This window comes from Buceros rhinoceros, unplaced genomic scaffold (genome assembly GCF_000710305.1).
Source record: "Buceros rhinoceros silvestris isolate BGI_N320 unplaced genomic scaffold, ASM71030v1 scaffold11450, whole genome shotgun sequence".
Classification (NCBI taxonomy): Eukaryota; Metazoa; Chordata; class Aves; order Bucerotiformes; family Bucerotidae; genus Buceros; species Buceros rhinoceros.
The window spans coordinates 41,318-64,557 of NW_010390215.1; the positions used below are offsets into that span (position 1 = coordinate 41,318).

At 46.0% G+C, this 23,240-nt stretch overlaps 1 protein-coding gene across 1 annotated transcript in view; it reads left to right on the forward strand.

The window, feature by feature from the left end:
- LOC104494153 (inositol 1,4,5-trisphosphate receptor type 1) overlaps positions 1–23,240 on the forward strand; it is a gene marked incomplete at its 3' end in the record, with an annotated part of 56,172 nt that overhangs the window by 28,066 nt on the left and 4,866 nt on the right. The window contains exons 3-18 of the mRNA XM_010136954.1: positions 4,621–4,736; positions 8,102–8,188; positions 9,349–9,507; positions 10,743–10,841; positions 11,293–11,376; positions 11,457–11,603; positions 12,990–13,085; positions 14,459–14,503; positions 17,248–17,402; positions 18,590–18,689; positions 19,007–19,167; positions 19,926–20,067; positions 20,432–20,590; positions 21,149–21,321; positions 21,576–21,695; positions 22,946–23,140. Of these exons, the coding sequence (XP_010135256.1) occupies positions 4,621–4,736; positions 8,102–8,188; positions 9,349–9,507; positions 10,743–10,841; positions 11,293–11,376; positions 11,457–11,603; positions 12,990–13,085; positions 14,459–14,503; positions 17,248–17,402; positions 18,590–18,689; positions 19,007–19,167; positions 19,926–20,067; positions 20,432–20,590; positions 21,149–21,321; positions 21,576–21,695; positions 22,946–23,140 (2,038 nt within the window). The remainder of the gene's footprint in view (positions 1–4,620; positions 4,737–8,101; positions 8,189–9,348; positions 9,508–10,742; positions 10,842–11,292; positions 11,377–11,456; positions 11,604–12,989; positions 13,086–14,458; positions 14,504–17,247; positions 17,403–18,589; positions 18,690–19,006; positions 19,168–19,925; positions 20,068–20,431; positions 20,591–21,148; positions 21,322–21,575; positions 21,696–22,945; positions 23,141–23,240) is intronic.

Genomic DNA, 23,240 nt, shown 5'->3' on the forward strand with positions numbered 1-23,240 from the left:
GAACAAGTATAGAAATAGATGATGTGGTAATCCACGGGCTTCGGGGGAGGTGATCTGCCTGGGATGGAATATGTGCATTTCGTATTATTCGAGATGCCTCCTGCATGAAAATATTTCACTGGAACACAAGAGGTCTTCGTTTTGTCTTTAGGTAAATAACCCCTCCAGCCTGTGGAGCATCACCATCCTTGTGAGTGTACAAGCTGTGTGACTTCCCGAAATACAAAGTTGGGGACTGCTGTTGGCAATACTTCAGCACGGCCAGCTATGCTGCTGCTGCCTTTTCTTGGCTGCTGTTTTTATGTTTAAAATATATAAAAAAATACTATCCTGGTATCTGTTCTCTGCTGTGAGCAGGCTTCGGCCTTGGGGAAATATCAGGTATCTACGTATAGAAAAGTCTGAAGAGAAACTGCTAAACTTCAACAGGGAATTGCGGATTATTTTTTTTTAATTTTAGTATTGCTGTGCAAACAGGAGTTTGGTTTTTTCAAGTAATGAAGAAACAGCTGTGTTGGTGTTAAATATTCAGTGGGTTTTGTAAGTGACTTATTTAAATATCTTCATCTTTGTAGATTTCCCTCATCTGAAAGTCCTCTGAAGTATGATTTTTGAGGGAGAGAGAATAATTCTTTTTGATGCTTACCTTTTTCCAGTTGGCATTTCATAAAGTCTGGGTCTGTGTTTAAAAAAAAAAAAATGGAATAGCGACACACCTTTTTGTTGCCAACCAAATATTTGATGCCTGCTTTCTCCAGCTGCGGAGAAGTTGGTGAAGACTTTCTACTAAATGCTTAAAATAGCTGGGGGAGATGTGGAAGCAGTGATGAGTGGTGTGTTACACAACCAGCCTGGCTGGAGCTGTACATGCTTCCAGATCGTGTAGAAACAAGCAGCTAGAGAATGGCAGAGTGAGAAACGCGGTGGACTGCAACTCCAGACCCGAAACAGCAAAGGTGGGAAGTGTCAGCAGTGGCTGGTGTCCAGCTGCCACCCAGCTGAGGCACCACGGAAAGCTTTGGGTGACAGCAGTGCCAGCTTCGCGATTTTGAGCTGAATCCATATACCGAGGGTAGAATTGCTGTCAGAACATCACGTAATGCCCCAACGGCAGGGAGACCCTCCGAAGGGAAGGCTGGAAGGGCAGAGGTAGGTTTGAGTTATGTATTTCTAGGTAGCTGGAGGTGAAAGCAGGGCCACACTGGCGGGAGCTGTCTGAGCTCGTGGTGTGACACGGGGGTGGCCCAGCTCTTCCGTCAGATCCTGCGTCTGAGGAGTAATGACATCTCTGCTCATGGAGTAACCATGTGACGGGGAAGAGAGGGTTGGGTTAGTTGTCAGGAGCTGGATAAGTGAACTGGGCTGGAAGTAGAGAATCTGACTGGCTGGGCTGGGACTGTTGGCAAAGGTTTGGAGACTGACTGAGTAGGAAAGGAGCAAGGCCTGGTACAAGGGAATGGAAAAGGGAGAGGAAGAAAATGAAAAACATGGGGCAGAAGGAACTGCAGTTGGAGTAATGTAGCTGGCAAGCTTTGCTCCTCACTGAACCCCCAAATACTTGGAAAATGGAATTTCCTTGTATTTGCAGTATCCTTGATTTTGACTGTTCCGTGATGCAGAGAATAACCCAACGTTGCTGACAATACTTGAGCTGCACGTGGCAGAGGCCCGTGTAAGGATCTAAAGGTCCAAACAGTGAGAGCATTAATGTATGACACGGTGCAGTTATGGTCTTACTCAGTCCACATAATGAGGTGCAAAGCAATTGCCGACGACAGAATGAGATTTAGCTTGGAAGTATTGAAATGTCCATGTGATGTCCATCCATCATCCCTGTGCGTGATGGGGTACCGTGCGGTTGTGCAATCACTCCTTCCTGCAGGACCTTTGTTTGGTGTTCAGGCTTGAGGATCTGTCATGATTTCATCAGCAGTTACGTGGTGTTTTATTTTTATACTTACTCAGTGTGCAGTTCTACCATTTTTCACTGGATATCATGAAGATCTGGAAAGAAAACACATTCAGTCATGGTTAATATTCAACAGTGTTTAATGCGATGTAATTACTCTGCAGTAATAGCTTTATTTATCACCTTTCCGATGTGGCTAACGCTGCTTGAATCCATGATCAGAGCTTGTGTCAGCTCCCATGGCTTCGCTTGGGGTCTGCAGAGAACAGACCTCACTTCCATCAGGAGAGTGTCCGACAAGGACTGGTTTATCTTACGCAGGCATCGCTGCGGTGGGTTGCAGATGCTGACCGGGTGGTACTCGGCTGGCACGTCCTTGCGTGTTGATGCTTGTAAATGTGTAAGCCTGTGGAGTCTGGAGGTTTAAAAGTCTTCTGGCTGTGAAGTTCACGTGGCTTGACCCACGGTGAAATATGTTTGGTACTAACCAGCCTCTGGTGGTTGTATTAAGGTGAGCGAGGCAAAGTTTAACTCCTCAACCACTTAAATATATTTCATAGAACAAATGCTGGAAGACAAAATGTGGCTTGCTGTTTTAGATCTGCAGCTCTGTAACTAGGAAGAAAACCTGGGGAAATATAACATGTTTTTCTTTTCTTATGTTGGACAAGGTCAGACTCTTGTAGACCTCTCCCCTCTGCCCCAGAGAAGTGGGGGCTGCTTGCAGTTAACAGCTTAGAAGTTAAGCCTAACTTGACAAATTTGACTGAAAAGGATGGAAAAAAGTACACTTGTGACTAAATCTAGCATACAATTAATTCTTCTGTGCAGTTCTGTGTGTTAATTGCTGTCATTGTGTGAACTGATGGCTTAAGCAAAAATAGAAAATTTTATAACGGGTGCGTTGCTTACAATGCATAGTCTTAGCTTAAAGTGCCAGCCCGCAGTGGCTTTCTGAATCTCCTCTGTGCTGTCAATCTCTGTGAATCATCTTTATGTAAATGAGAAGCAAGAGACCAAACCTGGGAAGTGTGGTTTACACTCCATTTTCCACTTTCCTTGTTGGTTCAGAAGCTGTAACCTGGTGGTGTCCAAGTGGAGGTGAGTGTTCTGGAGAGATGCATTTCAATCTCCTTCCACACACCCTCAGCTCCGTTTCTCCTTCCCCGGTTTGTGTCACTCCATTAAAGGTCCTCAGTGTCATGCCCAGCTCCTGCTGCGTGTGCTGCTGGTGTACTGGGCTACCAGCTAAGCAGGCTGCAGGAACCGCTGTGGTGGTTTGGGACAAGCTCATCAGCCTGTTTGGCAGTCGGTGACTCACCGAGAGATGGAATGACCACGTGCCACCAATGCTTCACCCTGTTAGAAGGTGATTGAGTTTTGAAGACAGACCTTTGCCCTTCTGTGAAAGGTGCTGGATGCTGCCTGGTGTGCTCTGACGGGGCTTTGAGGAGGGGTTAGCAGGCAGAGCCCCAGCAGATAGGACTTTCCTTTAAGGCAGGCATGAAACGAGTGAAGGTGTCCATCTCAAATAGCATCCTGAGGTAAAATTGTCAAGGTCTGTCTCTAGCAGGGTCAGCCCCTGCGGCAGCGTTCACCTCTGGCAGCGCTGAAATGGCTCGGCTGCAGCCCAGCCCTGTGGCGGTTTTGGTTGACACACATCCAGCATGTGTTGGCAAGGCAGCCTGTGGGCAGCCGAGCTCTTCCAGCAGCGAAGACACAACCCCCAGGTGGGTCCCTCCTCCGTGCGCTCTTCCCAAATGGCAGCGCTTGCCTGCAAGGGCTCACCAGGAGCCTGCAGAAACGCCGTGGGTTGCAAGTCTGACATCCACGCTGTTGCCACAGGGCCCTGGGAATGAACGACCTTCTGCCTCTGCTGGCACTTTGTTTAAACTTCGAAGCTGCTACTTCAGGCACTGTCTTTGAAAAGCTGAATTTATTTTTTTGCGTGCTCAGTTGCTTAGCAACAGAGAAGAGGAAAAAATAGTAAATGCAGCTAATTTGGTTTTATTACTGATAAGTTAGCGTCTCTTTAATGTAAAAATGTATTTTTAACAAGACTAATGAGCTGTAATTCCTGGCTTTTGCCAGACAGAATGTTAAGTAAACTGGCAATGGACTATGTAAAGAACTGGACACCCTGAGGGGTGAACTGTTACCTCAAGCTATGCCTCGAATGCCTGTGCTTCTGTGTGCCATTGTTTGGGGATATTTTTATACTGTTGGTACTTTATTAGCTGAGTTTCTCCAGTTTCTCTTCCTTGTGCTTCATTTCCCCTATTAATAGGAAGGATTTGATTTAAAACCAAAACAAACAACAAAACCCCGCAACAAACAAAACCCTGAGCCGAACAGGAATGATGTGAAGCGCCGTAAAGCAGAAAAACCACGAGTTGATGGTGTGTCCAGCGACTCCGTTTGCCTGGGACAGCACTGCAATGTGTTACCGTTTTAGTACGGCAGCATTTCCGACTGGGAGAAGTTACAAATTATCTGGTCTTGCAACAGATATTTGGCAGGAACAGTTAATTTTTATCGTTCATGGGGCAGCATTCCCGTCACTCAAAAAAGCATTTGTCTGATCAAGAGCTTTTTGGAACTTGTTTATATGCCTTTCCTTGGTGCTGGAATATTTGGGCAATATTAGCAGGAAAAACCCAGATAATTACGCGTGGTTGAAGCAATCTTTCTGTTTATTCATCTTTTTATAGATTGCCTCTTCAAACTATGTCCCATGAACCGGTACTCTGCCCAGAAGCAGTTCTGGAAAGCAGCAAAGCCAGGAGCGAACAGCACGACAGATGCTGTGCTACTCAATAAGCTGCACGTAAGTATTTGTGGTTTAGGCTCTGCTTGACCAGCCACGCTCTCATCCATCCTGCTGGAAACGAGTATTTCCAATCACCCGACACAGTCAACAGGAGACACCGAGAAGGCGTACAGAAGTCAATGGGCAGGGCGGCTCTTGAGACGGTCCCTGCGATCTGACTCTTTAAACATCCTCTGACTTAGGACAACGGCTGTTCAAGGTTCGCGTGTCCCAGTCCCGGTGTGTATGGTACTGGGTTAGAGTCGTAGTAGCCATTTAAAGCCTGTGTCGTCAACCTGTGCTAACTGTAGAAGTGCTCTACATGGGCCTTTTGGGTGGGAACAGCATCAAAATGGGAGGATTCTCAGGTGCTGTGTCTCGATGTGGGAAATCATGGGCGTTAGCTGTGCTGGTAGATGTCGTCTGAGCTACTAGTCTGAAATCTACTGGGATTCCTCAACAGACCTAGCTGCTGTTGATACATGTGAAGGTCGATGGGTAATTATGAGTAATTATAAGGCCAGACAGCCTCTCCTTCCGTATTAGCTTGCAGTATTTAATATTTTCTGGGTAAAACGTTGACACTCAGCAGCTGAAAACCCAGTAAGGCAGTTGATTGCTGTTTTTAGAGTTCCTACATAAAAAAAGCCAGCTTAACTTAAATACCATCTGTTGACTTTAGAGTTAAATAAACTCCATGTTTATGTTAAAATTACACAGCTAGAGTACTTCTTGTCAAAATTACAATTCTAAATATTTTTAGTTTCTTTAAGCCTATATTAAGCTCATTGTAGACTGAAATACAGAATGGCCCAGTGGGAGAGTGTCACTTGCTGATTGCCGTATGGCTGCCGTGCTCCTGCCTTGCTCCTACCTTTCACAAAGGCCTCCTGTTTGACTCATTTTTCTTCTGGAAAATGTAATTTTATAACCTAGAAGTATTACTTTGGCAAGGAGAAAGCTATTTTGGTGCTGGCTGTAGCACAAAGGTCCCTCGCTTGTGCCGTGTTTCTCCTGCCCCTTTAAGGATGATTAGAGAATTCTACCATGAAATTGTAGAATCCCAGGTCTCAAGGGACCTAAGGACCATCTGGTCCAACCTTTCTTGGGGAGAACCTGCTCTGAATGGGACATCCCAGCAAGCCTGAAGTGATGGGTGATTCTGGGGTTTGCCTTTTCGGGTGGGTAAGGGAAGGGGAGAGTTTATGCCTGCGCATTACGGGTGGGAGTTCATGGACTTGAAGAGAGAGGATGGGCTAAAGACTGCGTCATGTAGAAGAATTCCCTGTGATTGCCTTGGGTTACATGTCACTTACAGTTGTCTTTGCTTTCCTCCGTACGTGCCAGTTCAGGTGTTCGGGGCCTGTTCCTCTTCATCTGACACTTCACCGTTTTGTGCCAGGGTCCCTGGGGCAGCGCAGGGTTAGACTGTTCCGGTGTTCAGCCCCGGCTGAGGGAAGCTTGTACGGAAGTGCTCCACCATGAACGAGCTGCTAGCTTGATTTGGTGAAAGGATTGGAGATTTATTGGGGATGCTTTAATATGCATCACTTGGACGCAGAGGCTGGTCCTTTATGTAGCACGTGCCGCATCAGCCCTTCAGCACCCTCGGGTTGGCGTGTGCCTTCAAAACAGTTCGTTCCCATGAACATCATTCATGTACCAAAACTTCTTGTTTCTGCCAGTCATACGGGTACGTGGGTCACCTCTTCCATTTGTTGGACTACTCTAAACCCGTGTGATGCATGAAGTGAGTTGGGGGGGGCTATGCCCCCAAACGGGTGTGTGCAAGTGTTCGCTCTGCCCGTGATTAGCTTTATCAGTGCTTAGAATTTCTAACAAAATTGGTGATGCAAGACGTAGTCATCATCGCTTGCCTTTTTTGGCTTCTGTTTGTCTGCCAGTGGAATTTATTGTCCGCTGTGAAGCACTCAGTGCTGAGGTCAGGTTATTTTAAGTTAATGCCATTTAAGGGATTTAAAATCTGGGACACTTGTCTGTCTTTGGTATCAGGAATCTGTGCTGGTTGAGAAGCTGACATCTAGTGGCCACAGAAAGTGATTCTTCTTTCAATATTGTCAGTTTTGGTGTGAGATATTTGAAATGTGTCCAGTCTTAATCATGTTTTCACAGAACATGCTATTTCCTTTATTTGTAAGAAAAATGGCACCTGTCCAGTGCAGGCAGAGAAGTCCTGTCTTCTGTGATTGCTGTCGATACTGGAGCGTTCTGGTGTCTTGAAGAAATCCTTTTTCAAAAGAATACTTTGAAATCAAGTAGAAGAAGCTGTATCTCAATAATAAGGAGGAAATTATGCTGTATTGTATTTCTGGATGCGTTTTTGAATTTGAATGAGCAGCTGTATTCCAGGTTCTCCTGGAGCAAGAGCTAGCCGTCCCACCTAGCACACTTCTAAAACTAGCACATTCGGTGTAAGCTGAGGATGCTCAAGTTTCCTGACAGTACGCAGAGGGCTCTTCCTTCGCAGTGGCTAAGCTTTGTCCTGGGTGATTGCTGCTTTACCTTGGTACAGTTAGGAACTGTGGGCACAGGAGAAAACCAGACCTACTGTGGTCCTCGAGATCCAAGAACCGAACTGAAAACATTGGTGCTTAGCCTCCAGAAAAGCCTAGTTTTAAATTACTGTCTGCCACCAGATACTGCTTAAAGCAAATACTGAATTTTATAATGAAAAAAAAATCTTTTGTGTAAAGAGAGAAATTCTTTGCCAAATGGAACGGTTTAAAAACAGCCTGGGCAAAATAGCTCACTACTTTTAAACGACAGCGAGTGCAAGAGGCTAGGTATAAATCCAGTTATTAACCAGAACACGGGATCCCTCTGGCCAGTCAGCTCTGTGAGGACTTTCCCTTTTCCCACCACGTTGGTGTGATACAGAAATGCTCGGCTGTGTTTTCACAGCCAGTCTGTAGCGCAGCGAAGATTATCTGGCTGTAGAAGAGTTGGAGCCTGTTGGCAAAGTAAAATAAAGATCCCAGGTTTTGAGGCCTTTCCAATTTTTACAGAAGTCAATAGAAAATAATGTTAATATCCTGGCCTGAGTTGTTTCATCTTCCCTCCATAGGTATGGTATTGTCCCTTGGCTTGTTTGCTATCTTGCCTGAGCTTTTAATCTCATTTTATTCCAAAATTTTGTCAAATTTTACCCAAAGTACAGGCTGCTAAAATGGTGTGTGCCTGCCTTCTGGAACAGCTGGAAAGGGGAATGGGAAGTTAGGCTGTCGGAGGAGCGGAATTTCTCTGGTTTGGGTGCTTGCTGTGTTTCTCCAGGTCTTTGCCGTACTCGTAACTCAAGCCCCCGGGGTGCTTGGCCGCTCTTTGATAAAACAGCCCTCAGCTGAATTGTTCTCCTGTAATTTCAGCATGCGGCAGATTTGGAAAAGAAGCAGAACGAAACTGAGAACAGAAAGCTGCTGGGGACAGTCATCCAGTATGGCAATGTTATCCAGGTAGGCTGTGGGCATCGCCGCAGGCTGCACAGGCGGTGGCTCAAACCGCCCTGCTCACCGTGACTTCAGACCTCTGGAGTTCACGCACGAGAGTCTGTAGCTGCAACAGTGTCCTGAAGTGGGATCCTGTGGGGCAAGAACTGGGTGCATAGCTCTGAAGTAGTCACCTTTTTAATTATGGGTTAATTGTGGGGTTTTCTGAGGTCACCACGAGATTGCTTGCTTCAGAAATACTTGTTAGAGCCTCCACTGGAGGTGGCCATTTGGAAGGTGGCGCCAGGCAGTGCCAACTCTCTCTCAGTGAAATGGTGATGCGCAACCTGACACGGAGAAGGAAAATCAAGGAAAGTCCGTCAATGGCAATCCATTGAAACAAAAGATATGCTGGGTCCCAGGGAGTGAAACAAAAATGTGTGTTTGAGGCAAAAGAATCTATTTTTAATGATGAAAGAGAAATGAAAATACCCATTTTTGATTGGACTACACACTGTTAAGAGCAATAATCGGGTTTTGTCCATGTTTTCCCATAACTCGCATACATTCTGTGAGCATTTATGGTAGTCAGAAGGCATCAAAAAGCAGAATTCAGTACAAAAGTACCTGTCTGCTGAAGTTGCTGGAAACGTCAGAGCAGTTGGTGGGTGCTGGGACGTGACCGCTGCAGTGCGCACGTGCCTGGTGTGCTGATGGCGGGTGGGCTGCGAGGTGCTGTGCAGCGGAGGGCTGAGAAACCGGCCTTCCAGAAGAGTCTTCAAAGCAGCGGTGCTGTTTGTTATGTGACAGAACAAAGTAAAAACAGAGCTGTTGACTTGCCAACACCCCCTTCCTGCCAGGGAAAGCCGCTGAGTCCCCAGTGCTGTACAACTTCTGATCCCGAGTTTTGGAATGGGCGGTTGTGCAGCGCCGAGGGCATTTCCAAGTGTTTCCTGTTTGCTGGAGAAGGGACAGCTGGATCGGCTGTAGGTGTTTTGTGCTGTAGGGCTGTATATACACTGAAAGAAGTGTCAGTGAAATGGTGCCTGAATTCATGGATGTTTGTGTGTTGCTTAGTTTCTGTGTTAATTCCTCTGTAACGCTGCGGTTATCTTATGCACGCTAGCTGTTTGTTGAGGGGAGGAAACGTGAGCATTCTTAGAACTGAACTCTAATTCTTATTCTAGCTGCTTCACTTAAAAAGTAACAAATACTTAACAGTAAATAAGAGGCTTCCAGCTCTACTGGAGAAGAATGCTATGAGGGTGACCTTGGACGAAGCTGGGAACGAAGGCTCCTGGTTCTACATACAGCCCTTCTACAAACTGCGGTCCATCGGGGACAGCGTAAGTGCCGAGAGGAGTATCTGCACGTATGGCTGGAGCACAGCTTGGCAAAGCTGCTTTCAGGAGGCCTGGCTTGCAGTTAATGAGACACACAGATCCTCTAGTACGTGATGGTGCAGGAACAACCTTTTTCCTCTGCTGTCATGAGGGGGAGGAAAATTGCTATGGTAACTTGTATTTTGGAAATGTGGACTAATTTAACACTGGAGAGAATAAGGGACCTAATTACACCAGCCTTTCACAATTCCTGTCCCGTTCAAATGTTAGGAAATGTTGAGTTCCACCAGGAGATGTGGAGCAAACAATTGGCATCTTGGTTTTCAGTGTTGTCAGTTTGGAATCAAAATTCACCCTCATTTTCTATATGAGGAATGAGGTAATAATGAGGTTAAGTGGTCATGTTCATGGGAAACCTGGAAAACAGTTGGTTCTGAACTAACTGCATTGCCATTTCAAGCTCTTGATCTCTTTTTTTACAAAATCTGAGTCACCTGGGTGTACTATCAGCCTAAAACCAGGACATGATAAGCTTCAGTGTGCTCTGTTGTATAGTCCAGGTGTCTGTCTGGCACCTTAACACAGCAGGCTCGATTGAGTAGGAATACTGCGTCCTGCAGCCTAGCCCCACGTGGGGATGTGAATGTTCTGTTCCTGCACACACGGTAAAGCCAAAGCACAGGGTAGCACAGTCTTAGTCCCATTAAGTGTTTCTAAATCACACTGATTCTCAGACACTTTATCACTAAGAACAATTTTTTCAATACAGAGAAGTCATCTTGGTTTGTAGTTTGAGGAAGACTTTGCCCTGTAAGAAGGGAAGAACAGGACCTTTACTGTCCATGATAAAGTGCATTTGTCTTGCCAGCCTGGTCAGGAACCTGGTTTTACAAAGGAAAGCGCATCTGGGAGGAGGAGGATCGGTGGCTGACCTTTTGCTATAGGAATTCTTTGTTAAATATTAATCAATGGAATGACTTCACGGGAAGCAGCAGCAAAGTTAGGTACCAGAACTGCACTCTGAAGCCTCTGAGTCCAACAGTACAGGGTTTTTTCTGCCTGAATGACTGAGTACAGTCAGCTAAATTCTGAAGCAAACAGAATCCTGGTTCCCATACTCAGGCTGGCGTCTCTCCAAACTGCAAGAAGGTGATTTCCTCTCATCACTCCCATTAAAAAAAGGAAGAAAAAGCTTTCTCAGGGTGCAAATTTCTATCTGATGCTGCACTTATCCACAGGTTGTCATTGGAGACAAAGTAGTCCTGAACCCTGTCAATGCCGGCCAGCCTCTCCATGCCAGTAGTCATCAGCTTGTCGATAATCCAGGATGCAATGAGGTAAGGGCAGAGGCGGCTGGAGCAGCCCCAGAAACTTCTCTAGGTTTCAACCAAGCTGCTTGGACTTTTTATGAAAATCAGCGGGTTGGCTGGTACCTGTGGCACTGTTCAGGGATGGTTGTCTTATCAGCGTTAGTCGAGCTGGCGGAGTGTTCTCGTATCTCTTGGGCACTGGACAGAGGTTTGAGTTTGGTCTCTTGCTTGTCTGGCTAAAAATAAGATTTTCTTTTCAAGTTGTGGTACAGTGATGTATAGCAAGTGACTTCCTAGCAAGTCAGCTCAGTAGTTACTTGTTCAGGAGTAAATCCAGACAGGACTTGCCTTCTCTAGAGTAAGGCAACAGGGACTGCAGTATTCTGTTGAAAAAGGTCCAGAAAGCAAGGCAGTAGTTGTGGCAGTTCCTGAAGCAGGCACAAGACAGTGGGGCTAATGGGTTTAATTCTTCTTTTAGGTCAACTCTGTGAATTGCAATACAAGCTGGAAAATAGTCCTCTTCATGAAATGGAGCGATAACAAAGACGATATTCTCAAAGGGGTAGGTCTCAGAGGTTCCAGCTGTACCTCAATCAGTGATGGCTAGTGTCCGTGTTGATCATGCTGCCTGGGCTTTGACAGGGGGACGTGGTGAGACTGTTTCATGCAGAACAGGAGAAGTTTCTGACGTGTGATGAGCACAGGAAGAAGCAGCACGTCTTCCTGAGAACAACAGGGAGGCAGTCGGCCACGTCTGCAACCAGTTCAAAGGCCCTCTGGGAAGTCGAGGTAAGAATTGTAACCCAGGCTGAGGGGGGCTTTGCAGGAACAACTCCTGTTTAAAAACAGTGTACCCCATTTTCTTTTTTTAGGTAGAAGTCTTCCTAGTGTTAGAAGTTTAATCCTAAAATTCCTTTATTTACTGTGCTCTCTGTGCAAAATCCAAGAGTTCTGATCCCTGATGGAGCAGCGGGTAGCTCTCAAATTCAGGGTCCTGATGATCCAGAAAAAGGGGGCAGAGCAGCATCCATGAAGTCATTTTCTTACCCGTCACTAAAGTTCAACACCAGCTGATAATTTCGACTGTCCTGCTGAGTGTACCGAGCACTATTTTTAGTGTGGAATAATGTCGTTGTGCAGATTCTCATTTGATTGCAACCCTTTGCTAGTCTCCGTGTGTTGCCTGTCTGGACCATTTTTTATTTACTTGGCTTTGAAATAGCCTGACTAACAGCTTGGCCATCACTGGCTTCTTAAAATATCCTCAGTCTATTGCTATTTTTAGAGTTGGTTTATGATGTTAAACCTTTGCCATGTGAACTGCACGTGAGAATCATAAAATTAATTGTAGTAGTGAGTAGGTTTTCATACTCTTTCTCCAGAAGTATCTGCTTTGATACACAGCTGCTCCTGTATTGGACTTGAAAACCTACCTGTAATTAATATTACTTTGAGTTGTCACAGCACATCAGTAGCTTCTGTGGTAACTGTCCGTGTGTGGTTACTGTTGGTAAACGCAAGGCAGAGGTAAGACAGTCCTTTCCTGAAAGGCACAGCTCAGCTATGCTGCATTTTCCCCAAGGAAGCAGCTGCACCCACAGAGAAGCTGATGTGGAGGAGCAAAATGTGATGTTGGAGGCTCTGCTTGCTGCAGGAGAAGTTAAAGTGAAAAACAAGACTCTTCAAATTTCTTTGTCCAACACCATTACGTTTGAAATGTTTTCAGGTGTCTCCCCCTCATCTGCTTTCAGAAGGTCAATGACTAGTCACAGCAAAAAGCTAAAGGACTTGTATTTCTTCAGGAAGTTTGTTCCAAGACCTAGCAACACCTGCATGCCGAGGGCACCTGCTGTAATTACTTGTCTGCCAACCTGTGCTGTAATCTTCCTGCCATCCCCCACCAGGCTCCCATGCACTGCCAGCCATGGTCACCAACAGACACTGTCACTGGACAGTGAGCAGAAAATCAGCATTGGTGAATGGTGGAGGGGAACTAATTGTAGTCTGCACAGGGCGCTTACTGACCTGTGTGGAGTTTGTACAACAAAAGGGTCTTAGTCTTTTCTGGGCTCCGTGTTCTGTTTCCTCCAACCTGTATGTGGAATATGGTCAACATGGTGTCTCAAAGGGAGGCCACTGACGGTTGGGGTTAATGTGGTTTCCCGTTCCTCATAGGTGGTGCAGCATGATCCGTGTCGTGGTGGTGCGGGGTACTGGAACAGCCTTTTCAGGTTCAAACACCTTGCTACTGGACACTACCTAGCAGCAGAGGTAGGTGTTGGGGCTGCTTGGGAACTCTGCCTTTCCTCCCACAGTATGTTCTTCCTTTTACACCTCCTGAAAATCTCTCATTTTCTGCCCTACAGATAGACACAGGGGAGGAGAGGAGAGTGGTGTTTGGGTCCTGAGTATTAGTGCAAAAGTGAATGCTTAAACACAGAAAACAAGGTGAAGGTGACTTGAGAGAATACTGTGGTACAGGGGGAATCGTGAGCCAATTGCACTCTGTGTGTGAATTCTAGGGGCAGGGACTCTCCTCCTGCGAAGAACAGACACTAAATAATATCCTGTCATGTGGGCAGTAGAATCAAGTGAATTTATTAAGAGATTAATCAGCTGTAAATGGCAGAGAGCCTTTGGGGGAAAAGTGAATTCAACTGTTGTTAGTTTCTCTTGAATCACTGATTTCCAGGTGGAATTTGTAGAACTGGCTGTAAAATGAAAATGCAGTTCGACTTCAGGCCTGTCATGTAAGAGCTGCAGGTAACGCTCAGCTGCCCAAGCACAAAATGAATCAGTCTTTCTCTCTGGAGTGGACATCTTTCCCTGTTGAAATAAGATTTCAAGACATTTTATTAAAAAAGACAAAAAGGAAGTCTTAAGAGTTAAAATTTTGTGGGTTCTGCTGCTTAATGTTTATTAAAAGTACTTCTACTTGCGTTAAAGCATGGGTATATCAACCTTTGCAAGTAAAAGCTGCCCTGGGTGTAAGAGTGCGTAGCGGGGCAGCAGGGCTCTCTCAGCCCGTGCTATTGACCCAAGAGCTGTGCTGGGAGAAGTCCGGATTAAGTATCCCAGTTTATATTCCCCTAATAAGCCGATTGGCAAAGCAGCAGCATTTTGTCACATGTACACTTGCAAATCCTTTCCAGTAGTGATCCAGGATAGAGCTTTTCCAGTAAATCTTGGGTTTGATAATCAGCCAAAACAAAGACTTGGTCTTGCCTCATGCAGAAGTACACCAGAGGAGATTGCTCACCTGATCCCTGGTTAGAATAGTGTTTGTTCGGTGAAGGATCACTGCCAAGCCACTAAATCTGAGTTGGAAATTCCATTTGGGATTAAAAAAACCCCAGACCTGAAGCTTTGTAACTCTCTACCCCTCTTTCTCCTTTAGTGATTATCCCGAACGAGATAAATCTGTGCACATTTGCAGGTTAATTAACTGCTTAATTGGCGGGCAGAGAGTTGCCCGGTTAGAACTGAACCGGTGCACCCTGTGTTTGCTCGATGTGCCTGCTAGAGCAGTAGCACTAGAGTGCGTTGGTTTGTTTTATTTTTCAACAAAGTAAGTGTAGAGTGTGGCTGTTTCCCACTTCCAGCTCTGTTAGAGTTTTGACGTGCCTGTGATTCTGTTCCATCAGGTAAACCCTGACTATGAGGAAGATGAGCTGGAGTGTCAATCCTCAGTAAGTATAGGCAAGAGTATGGTCTTGCCCCAAATTGAGGAGGGCTTGACACAAGGCCAGTTATTGACCTGGCCAGGGCGTAGATGGTCCAGGCGTTGCTGCCAGTGAAGAGATTCAAAAAGCGAGAATGATCTGAGACTTCCAAGGCCTATTCAGGGGAGTGAATATTCAAAACTGGGTTAGGCTTTAGTGAAGAGCAATGTACTTGGAACTGCATTTATACGTTACCTGGACCCTCTCGCCTCCCCCCTTTGTAGCCTCTCTTCCTGTCTTGTTATTTCTTAAACCTTTGCTCCCTTGAAGCACTCTCTTGAATAGGTCTGAAAAGCAAGTGGCTCAAGGTGACACCAGATGGCAAGTGTCCCTGTTCATAGTGCTGTACCAGTCAGTCTGACCGCCTCATTTGAGTCATTCCCTCCGCTTTTAGCTTGTCACAGGAAAGCCAGGATAAAGGGTCTAGGGAGCAAGAATGGCAGGGTGAGAGCGATTGCAGCGCCATTCTTCTGATTTTCCTGTGAAAGCCAGCCTGTGTTGCCCCTTTCTTCTGTTTTTCCTGGGAAACCCAGCCTGTGTTGGATTGGGTAAATGTTGTCGTGTCTAAGAGTGAGTGTGCTGGTGCCTTGTGCCAACAGGAGCTTCGCTTTGGTGTCAAAGGGAAACAGCATTGCTTCAGCAGTTGAGAACAGATAAAACCAGAACAGCAGTTCCCATTGTGGATTACGTGTTTTTAATTGGATTCAGTTGTGGGCTTCTGCAGCCCTCGTGGTCGTTTATCCCGTGTTATGGACTGTTTGCTCCATTTGGGTATGAAAAAGAACCACTCCTGATTTATAAATGATGAATGCGCTGTGATGCTTTGAGCTCCTGCAGGGTGGGTTTCTCCTCCTAAAAGGATTGCTCGCCATAGCCTGGCCATCAAAACGCTTACGCTTGCCCCCAGAGATTGAGCTGTTACCCTGACTAGTTCTGGGAGGTATTTGGCAGCAAACACTGATCTGACAGCTCAACTTCAGGAAAAAGACTGAAAAAATGAACAACCCCCCCCAGGCTACTGTTTATGGGATATCCAGGGAGAATTCAGCACTGAACTATTTTGTTGGCTTAGCTTTTGGAAGTTAGCCAGTACTGAAGCCTTTCAGGTGGAACCCGTCCTCCTGGTGTTATGCTGATGTCTGCTGATAGTGCGGGAATAACGATGATGTGCTGCCTCCAGCTGCACTGATTTTCCCCTGCTCTGCCTCCTTACCACTAGGTGGCAAAAATAGACCATAAAGAGCAGGCTCGGGAGCACATAATTCATTTCTGACACAAAGTTACCACCTCGTTTGACATTCACCAGTGACGGGATGGCATAGGCTGCTTTACCCAACTTCATCCAAACTCCAGCTCGGTCCCAACATGAGCTGGCTGCCAGACGGCAGGGCTCTCTGGACAGCTCGGTGTTTTGTTGTTGTTTTCTCCTTATTCCCCAGTGAGCTGGACAAGACTGGGGTTTAAACGGGCATGGGTGAGATGCCAGCAAGTACCTTTCCACATCAAAGGGACTGGTGGTGTCAGCTTTGGAGCTGAAGTTTTAGTTCTCCCTAAATTGCCTCGTTTCCTACTTTCTGATTTAATCCTCATTGTCAGCTTTGCAGGGTTGCAGTAACTGACCCGTTGTCTCCCGAAGTACAAATAGCGAATACGGAGCAGCTGCCTTACTGCAGGGATGAGGGAGACAGTGAAATTCAGAGAATTCATTCCAAGTGAGCGAATTTCTCCCAGTGTGAAGCCTCCAGATGGACTCTGAGCATGTAGTTGCTGCTTCTCTCCCATTTCTGTTCCCCACAGCGAACTGTCTGTTCCCACGTGCGGAATCAGACTTCAAATGTCGCTGCTTTGCAGCCAAGTTCATTGACTACAAAGTGCTGACTACAGAATATCCTGAGGCACAAGCAACGTTAGGTACCTTTTCCGTATGGTTAAGGATGGCGGTGCCTTCCACGGGGACTTTGACAGCCAGTACCTGAGTGCTGACTGCTTTGGGTGCCTCCCTCCCGCTGGGGCCATGGTCACAGGGGAGCTGATAAGTTGGTTCATTGATCGCTTTGAACGGGATGTCTAGGATTTAGGTGTTCATATGTGGGCAGCTGCCTCCTGTGTTGTGTCAGGCAGCAACTTCTTTATTTACTAGTGATAACCAGGGGTTCCCTAGGATAGGTCTGAGCAAAAGTTTTTTGTTCCTTTTTCCCAGTTTAATTTCCGTACCCTTTTATGCTTCCATCTAAAAATAGAAGGATTTTTTCAGTTGACGTTGGTATCTTTACTTTGCGGAAGGAGGCTGCTGATTGGCCAGCACCTTGGAAATAAAGGTACTTCTGGTGCCGAGGCCTTTGTAGCGCATCACTGTGAGTGTATCATGAGCTGGTGTGAACAGCCAGACACCCAACCTTGGCTTGGCTTTTTGTTTCGTCTGTGGTTCATAGATGTGAGTCCTGTTTTTGCTGCTGAAGTGGATTATTTCCCAGCAAGATTGTTGGTACGTGGAGTTGCTGGTTTTTGTATTTGCAGCTCGCATAATTGCGGCATGTCAATATGTAAGAGCAGCTAACTGCCAGCTTTACTGTGTCCTAAAGGCCAGTTGTGTTACCTGCTACTTGGGAGTGATTCTTAGTCGTGCCTGCAGATGACAGGACACGTCTGAGCATTAGGCAGGTGGGTCCGGAGAGCTTGGCTGACTGTGTGTGATGGGACTTCTTCCACAGCTGGACCCTGAGCAGGATGCCTCCAGAAGAGGCTTGCACAGTGCTCAGGAGAAGATGGCATACTCCCTGGTGTCTGTGCCTGAAGGAAACGATATCTCTTCCATATTTGAGCTGGACCCCACCACCCTGCGAGGAGGAGACAGCCTTGTCCCCAGGTACAGCTAAGTACACCGTTAGAACTGATTTTCTGCTTTGGACTTGGGTGACTTTATTTTATTTTTTTTAAGGTAAAGCTGTCTCCCCTGTTTTTTCTTTTATCTTTTGGAATTAAGGTTCTTCCTCAAATTAGTAAAGAAATACTTACGGAGTGCCTAAAGCTTCGCTTTAGTACTTACAACTCCGTTAGAAGCAGCAGAACGCCATTTTACAGATGGGAAAAACAAGTGACTTCTTGCCAGTGAGCGAACTGGGACTAAAAGTGTCCTATGAAGCCACTCGCATGGCCTGTCTGAGGTAGCCAGGGTGTAACGTGAAGTATTTAGTGCTTCATTTTCTGTTCACATGTCTGTTACTGCTCATATGGTACCTCTTGCTACTTAAAAACGATGCTCTGCCTTACAGAGACACAGTCGGTTCCCACCAAGAGAGCAAGCTCCATCTACTGGATCTAAGCAGCTCTCTCAACGCTCAGATACCCTGTTAGCAGAAGGTGACGTGGCCACTGTTGGGGCTGCCTCTGCTGTCCTTTGGGCTGCCACAGTAGTGTGGAGAGAGGAGGGTGTACTGCAGTGGGGAGACTGTTTCTTATCCTGGCCTAAGATGCTCTCCTGAGCAGGTACCTGCAAAGTAGTGGCATTGCCAGAAATACAGGAGAAAACAGTCCGGGAACTGCTGGCCTCGAAGGACTTCTGCTGGAGAACATTGTGGCGTGCTGGTCTCCTGTTCTGGTGTCTTAACAGGCCTGTGATGCTTGTACAACACTGGCTAGCTGTACAAAGAACCAAAAAATTCTCTGTTTAGAAAGTATAAAATAGGTACCAGGGAGTTAAGGCTGATAGAAAGGTCCGGGAGGAAGCTGACAGCTCGGATGCGCTGTAGCGTGGGGAAGTGTGAGGGCCTGAAGAGGTTAAATTGGTTCCTGTGCAGCAGCTGAGTTAGAGCAGCAAAATAGCAATGTAATTCTGTCCTACAGCAGAATCTATTTCATTATTTAAGACCTCCTAAGGTGAATTTGTAGAAAGAAATAAGGAAAGAAGAGTCTTATTCCTGTTTTGGTATGCAGCATGGATTAAGATGACAATTTTTCCCACTAGCTCCTGCCAAAATCTTGCAATCTGAACAATGCGAATGTTCCCCGTCTGGGAGAGTGACTCATGCTTGGAAACTTTGGACTTTCTTTCAGGAACTCTTATGTCAGACTTAGACACCTTTGCACTAACACCTGGGTCCACAGTACCAATATCCCTATTGATAAAGAGGAGGAGAAACCCGTGATGCTGAAAGTAAGTCGTGTTCCTTTACGCGAGCGCATCCTTTGTTTGCTGAACTTGGACAGAAGTGGTGTCGGCAGGAGAAGGTCCAGTGCAGTCCCTGGAGCCTGCTGAGTCTGTCAAACAGCAACACTCCCCAGTCTCACCTGATGCTGCTCTGGGTTTAGGAACAGCTCTGAGTTTGCAGGGTGCTACTGTTCCCAAAGTTTGGCTTCAGCAGCAGTCTCCGGCAAAGTGGCGTGTGGCCTTTCTCCTGCTTTACCATCAGTACGTGAGTTGGTACTTTTTGTGCCTTTTTGGTTTGATGATGAAACTTCTCTGGGTTTCAGATTGGTACTTCTCCAGTGAAAGAGGACAAAGAAGCTTTTGCTATAGTACCAGTTTCCCCCGCAGAGGTTCGGGATCTGGATTTTGCAAATGATGCAAGTAAGGTTTTAGGTTCCATTGCTGGCAAGTTGGAAAAGGGAACAATAACCCAGAACGAAAGAAGGTAAGGGAGCAAGAATTTGGTTCAGATAAGGTTGTTTCCTTTACTCGGTATCTGTTTCTCTGAAAATGTTAGCTATGGGCGCTCTCTTGAGTAGAGGAATTTTGTTTTCTCCTTGATGAGATCTAAAAAAACCCGTAAGCTGATGGTTTTATTGTCCACAGCGGAGGTTCGGCAGCCCGCTCCCTCTCTGTGAAATGAGAGCATGAGAACCATTGCTCTGATCTTGGGAGGCATAATCCACAGCATACCTTTCTTGATGGGCTTTGCAAATCGGGTGTGGGAATTCGTAATCCATCCTGTGAAGACCAAACATATGACTTCTTGCAAATCCTCTGACCGTGTCTGTGAAAAAAAGTATGTGGCCCCACAAAAAGCATGCCGACTCGGCTGTGTAAAACCTGTAGCCAACATCTTTTATTTGGCTGTGGGAGACATTATTACCTGATATATTTATTTTCCCTAGCAATTAAAAAAGCTACCTAACAGAATTTGGCGTGTGTACAGTTGCCCCGAAGTGCTGTTGCTGTCGTAGAGCTGCTGTGGTTTGGCAATCAGACGGGAAGGCTGCAGCAATGGAGAGCAGGAGTTCCTAGTTCTAAGTCCTGTCCAGACCTATGCGCGTTGTCGAGCATCTGAGTCAGTCTCTAACAGATGTTCTTTTTTCACGTAGCATTTTGAAATCTATGTAAACTCACACCAGTGCTGGTTTTTTAACAGAATTTGTAGTCTTGTGTTAACAGCTGCTGGCTTTTCCATAGGTCTGTTACCAAATTGTTGGAGGATTTGGTCTATTTTGTTACTGGTGGAACAAATTCTGGTCAAGACGTCCTTGAAGTGGTGTTTTCTAAACCCAATAGGGAACGGCAGAAACTGATGAGAGAACAGAACATCCTAAAGCAGGTAGGCTGCGTTTTCCTCTAACCTCTGCCCTCAAGAAGAGATGTCAGAAAAGGGAAACTAGTAACAGAGATGCTGGCCAAATTATCGGGACCACAAGAACCCTCGAGTTTGTAGCTTTCAACAGGCTCTTGGCGGTGGACTGTTGCTAGAAGAAGAAATTACAGAACCTGGTGTTGAGTGAAGGTGACCAATAGAATCTTCTGTCCAGGCTGCTCTACAGCAAAGAACAGAACTTGGCAACTGTAGTGTATTTCTCATGTACCTTTGAGAAATCTAAAGACACTGACACAAATTAGTTTTATGCTGATTTTACGCAGATGAAGGCAGTGGCTGATGGTATTTTATCTGTTTTATAAATCCATAGATTTTCAAGTTGTTGCAAGCACCATTTACAGACAGTGGTGATGGCCCGATGTTGCGGTTGGAAGAGCTTGGAGACCAGCGTCATGCTCCCTTCAGACACATCTGCCGGCTCTGCTACAGAGTGCTGAGACACTCTCAGCAGGATTACAGAAAGAATCAGGTTTGAAATATGTCTGTAGCTTTCCATGGCACAAACATCATTCCTGTGCTCCAAAAAGCTGCATCCCATTAATTAAACGCTGCTACGCTGCGACTGCACAGCCAGCAAGAGGGGTTTGGATGGCTCTGCTTTATCTGGCATTTTTCATCTCCATCAGAGGCTCTGTGTAGTGTAATTAGTACCAGTTCTAAGGGGAATTTAAGAAAACCACGGAACTGGGAACTGTCAAATCCAGGTGAATTGTAAGACTTTCTTCTCTCTTGTACTACCAGCTCCATTGCAAGTTGACTGTGAATTAAGGCTGTTCATTTTTTGTCGCCAGTTATTTAAATCCCCTCCTATCAGATGAGGGTAAATGCCTTGGTGGTGTCCAGCCCGGGAGGGAGGGAGGTGTTGAAATTCTTTGTCATCACTTGTTTCCTCTCAAGAGAACAAAGCGAATCTGATCCAGTGTGCTTCTTGGGATGTCGGAATTGACAAACCCCTTGTTGTTTTCTGTTATTGATGATGTTCGGGAATTCTGAGAATTAATCTCAGCTCCTTCCCTCTGTTTTGAAGGAATACATTGCGAAGCAGTTTGGCTTCATGCAGAAGCAAATCGGCTACGACGTCTTGGCCGAGGACACGATCACAGCGCTGCTTCATAACAATCGCAAGCTCTTGGAGAAGCACATCACAGCTGCCGAGATTGACACTTTTGTTAGTCTTGTGAGGAAAAACAGGGAGCCCAGGTGAGACCTGCATTTTGGGGTCTAGATTACCTTTTCCTGATAGTCTTCTGAGAAAAATCTGTACCTGCCAGCTTGCTGGGAAGGCAGCACAGCTAGTTCCCCGCTCTTGGCACGCGCTGTGGCTTCCCCTCAGGCAGCAGTCTCGCTCTGTAGTGTTAAAATGGAGTTCTGAATGTGTTCTTTGTGAAGTGTAGACTGCTTCAGTCTCGATCTCAGGAAGGATTGATACCCTCTTGGCTCATGTTTCCCACCAGGTTTTTGGATTACCTCTCGGATCTGTGCGTTTCCATGAACAAGTCTATTCCAGTGACACAGGAACTGATTTGCAAAGCCGTGCTGAATCCAGCGAACGCAGACATTCTCATTGAAACCAAGTGAGTGAATGCCTTTAAAGCTGGCTTAGTGCGGAACAGAAGGAAGGTGAGAGCACTGCTGGCACGTCTAGAGAAAGCAGCTAAATATGTGTGGGGTCCTCGTCTAAGGCACAGTGAATAGGTGTTGATGACAGCAGACGTCTGCCGTGCGCGTTCAGTCCTGCCGTCAGAAATCTTTGGGATGCCTCACGTCTGGCCGAAGCAGAGAGGCTTCGCAGGATGCTGTGCAGCATCCGAGGGGCCTGATCCTCTGGGTGTCAGGCTTTCCACCATAAGGTGTCTGACACCAGTGAGTGCCTCTTGGGTGCAAGCTCCGCTTGCAGGGGAGCAGAAGCTGATGGGTCTGCTCCCCCAGTTCTCCCTCTGCGGGCAGGGTTTTGGTCTCTGGCTCTTGGTGTTGTCCTGCCATTGCTGAAGCATCACAGCGGACACCAAACCCCAATTGTCTTTCATAAAGATGGGCTTGTTCTTTCTATGGAATAGGACATAGATAATCATTATCAAAATACTGTAGAAGGGAAGCAGGTCTTTGTCAGGTAGTATTTAAAACACAAAAGGATGAGAGTAGTCTTGCACATTTCGTTCTCTTCATGAACTCGTAAGACTGTTTTTTTTCCACTAGTGCTTGGAGTTGCTACATCATTGTTCTTATTGTGTATTTAATTAGTCTTTTCAGCTTTATGATCTTTTTTGCTGATGAGCTAGAAGCTCCCAAAGCCTTTTCAGTTTCAGTATCTGATTTTTCTCATTATTTTGCCACATAACCAGAAAAGTTCTGATCCAATTGGCATTTATGTGATACTAATCAGTTTTCAGATATCTTTTGGTTTACAAAACGTTCAACACTCTGTTGAAAGACCTTTGAACCAGTTCTCCTGTAATGATGTTTTGAAAGTCAGACATGTCTTTAACTTCTTTGCTTCTTTATCTCTGTCAATGGAACGGAGCTGAAATGTTGGCCTTGTTAAGGCTGAATGGAAAGCTTATAATCTAAATTCATTCTAACCTAATGCTTTGAGTAGTAAAACCCAAAGATGTTACGTAGTAAACTGCAGCTGCTGAAAGAGTAGAATGCTCTGCTTTTTCTGCACAGAGTTGAGGAACAAAATCTGTGTTTTTTGAGTGGAGGTGAGATCATGAAATTAGTTGCTAAAATATATTGGTGATATAGAAGTGTCTTAAAAGAACTGTTCTAAAAGATTCGCATGGGTCTTGGCAGTTTGTGGTCTAACCTCGCTTCCTTCTGGCAGGCTGGTCCTCTCTCGATTCGAGTTTGAAGAAGTGTCAAGTGGAGAGAATGCCTTGGAAGTTGGAGAAGATGAGGAAGAAGTGTGGTTATTCTGGAGAGACAGTAACAAGGAAATCCGCAGTAAGAGTATCAGAGAGCTGGCTCAGGACGCAAAGGAAGGGCAGAAGGAAGACCGGGATGTGCTCAGCTACTACAGGTTAGCAGCACGCACAGCAGCTGGGCAGCGCAGCTGCCGCAGGGGAAGCATTTGGGCTGTGCGCTGTAGCTGGTTTGGGAGAAGGAGTGCTGGTTTCGTG